At 41.4% G+C, this 2,185-nt stretch overlaps 1 protein-coding gene and 1 long non-coding RNA gene across 2 annotated transcripts in view; both read left to right on the top strand.

Annotated features, from left to right (window-relative positions):
• LOC117944291 overlaps positions 1 to 2,185 on the top strand; it is a 17,642-nt gene that overhangs the window by 12,142 nt on the left and 3,315 nt on the right. The gene's annotated exons all lie outside the window — the stretch shown is intronic.
• The window catches only part of LOC117944254 (phytanoyl-CoA hydroxylase-interacting protein), a 7,971-nt gene that overhangs the window by 4,630 nt on the left and 1,156 nt on the right, over positions 1 to 2,185 (top strand). The window contains exon 3 of the mRNA XM_034870908.1: positions 386 to 503. Within this exon, the coding sequence (XP_034726799.1) occupies positions 386 to 503 (118 nt within the window). The remainder of the gene's footprint in view (positions 1 to 385; positions 504 to 2,185) is intronic.

A 2,185-nucleotide genomic window follows, 5' to 3' on the forward strand; every position in this document is an offset into this window, starting at 1 on the left:
TGGTCTTAGTGAGGACTGGAGTGATGTGATCCAGTCTCTTGGTCTTAGTGAGGACTGGAGGGATGTGATCCAGTCTCTGAGACCCGAGCAGCAGCGTTTTGAATCAGCTGTAGCTGTCTGATTGACCTGTAAAGACCCCATTACAGTAGTCAAGTCTACTGAAGATGAAAGCATGGACCAGTTTTTCCAAATCCTGTTGACACTTGAGTCCTTTAACCCTTGATATGTTCTTAAGATCTTATGTTCTTCAACTGCATTTTGTGAGACAAGTTCATCAATGTTGCTGTTGCAGTTATGCAATAAAGAAACGGATCATCGTGATTCCCTGACCGCTCCTACAGGAGTCTTTAATATTTTACACAACTCGTCTCCATCCACCCTGCAGACTACGCCATGGAGCACCTGCAGCAGCTGCTCAACAAGGCCGAGGGATCAGCAGTGAGGCTGCTCAAGTTCTCTGTGTTCTATCGCAACCAGCACCCGGACTACTTTGACTACGTCAGGTCAGTGCTGCATCCCTTAATCTCTTAACCCTCACGTTGTCCTCATGTTGTCTTCATGTTGTCCTCATGTTGTCCTCATGTTGCCCTCATGTTGTTTTCATATTGTCTTCATGTTGCCCTCATGTTGTCTTCATGTTGTCCTCATGTTGTCCTCATGTTGTCCCCATGTTGTCCTCATGTTGTCTTCATGTTGTCCTCATGTTGTCCCCATGTTGTCCTCATGTTGTCTTCATGTTGTCCTCATGTTGCCCTCATGTTGTTTTCATGTTGCCCTCATGTTGACCTCATGTTGTCCTCATGTTGTCTTCATGTTGTCCTCATGTTGTCCCCATGTTGTCCTCATGTTGTCCCCATGTTGTCCTCATGTTGTTTTCATGTTGTCCTCATGTTGTCCTCATGTTGTCCCCATGTTGTCCTCATGTTGTCTTCATGTTGTCCTCATGTTGTCCTCATGTTGCCCTCATGTTGTTTTCATGTTGCCCTCATGTTGTCCTCATGTTGTCCTCATGTTGTCCTCATGTTGCCCTCATGTTGTTTTCATGTTGTCCTCATGTTGTCTTCATGTTGCCCTCATGTTGTTTTCATGTTGTCCTCATGTTGTCCTCATGTTGCCCTCATGTTGTTTTCATGTTGTCTTCATGTTGCCCTCATGTTGTCCTCATGTTGTCCTCATGTTGTCCTCATGTTGCCCTCATGTTGTTTTCATGTTGTCTTCATGTTGTCTTCATGTTGTCCTCATGTTGTCTTCATGTTGTCTTCATGTTGTCTTCATGTTGTCCTCATGTTGTCTTCATGTTGCCCTCATGTTGTCTTCATGTTGTCTTCATGTTGCCCTCATGTTGTTTTCATGTTGTCCTCATGTTGTCCTCATGTTGTCTTCATGTTGTCCTCATGTTGTCCTCATGTTGTCCTATATCAATGTTTTTTTTAATTCTCCAAAATAACATGATTGATTCCACCCAACGCTCTTTGGCAAGTACACATCTCTACTTTCAGTAATTTTGGGGCGTCTTATTCAATTTTATAGCATTTGGAGAAAAAACAAATGGAAGTGTTTTTGAAATAGTATTGAGTAAAAGTTGACATATTCCAGTCTGTGATTATCATCAACATCCATTCCTTTAATTTTAGTCTCAATAATTCCTAATTTCTGCTTTTCTAACTCAAACATTAGGTATAATTTCCTTTAAATGAGGTTTATTGACCATAAAGTCCAAAAGTAACTGTAAAACTGAAGTTAATAAGTTAGTGTTACGAAGTGTTGAAAACGTCAAAAAAAACTTACAAACATTTAAAAAAAGCTCCAAAATTGTTGAAAAAAGGGACAAAAACGTAAGAAAAAGTTAAAAACATCGATAAAAAGCGTCAACAAAATTGTTGATTTTTAATTATGACGGGAGGACGACACGAGGGTTAATTTTAGGCCGAAAGCAACTCCAGCAGCACCTAAACCACAGAAACAGCTCCTCTGGCTCCGTCTAATGGCATCAAAAACCTGCCTAAAAGCACCTTTACAGCTCACTGGTTGCCTAGCACCTCACATTGACGTCAAGTCTCCAGAAAGGTACTGCACCCGGCCAATGTCTGGCACATTCATAGACAGTTAAGGAAATAGACTAACAGGTCCCGTTGCTCTGGATGGAGTTAATCTATTAGAAGCTCTTTAGGAAGTGAAGTCTATT

The sequence above is a fragment of the Etheostoma cragini genome, chromosome 5 (genome assembly GCF_013103735.1).
Source record: "Etheostoma cragini isolate CJK2018 chromosome 5, CSU_Ecrag_1.0, whole genome shotgun sequence".
NCBI classification, from domain to species: Eukaryota; Metazoa; Chordata; class Actinopteri; order Perciformes; family Percidae; genus Etheostoma; species Etheostoma cragini.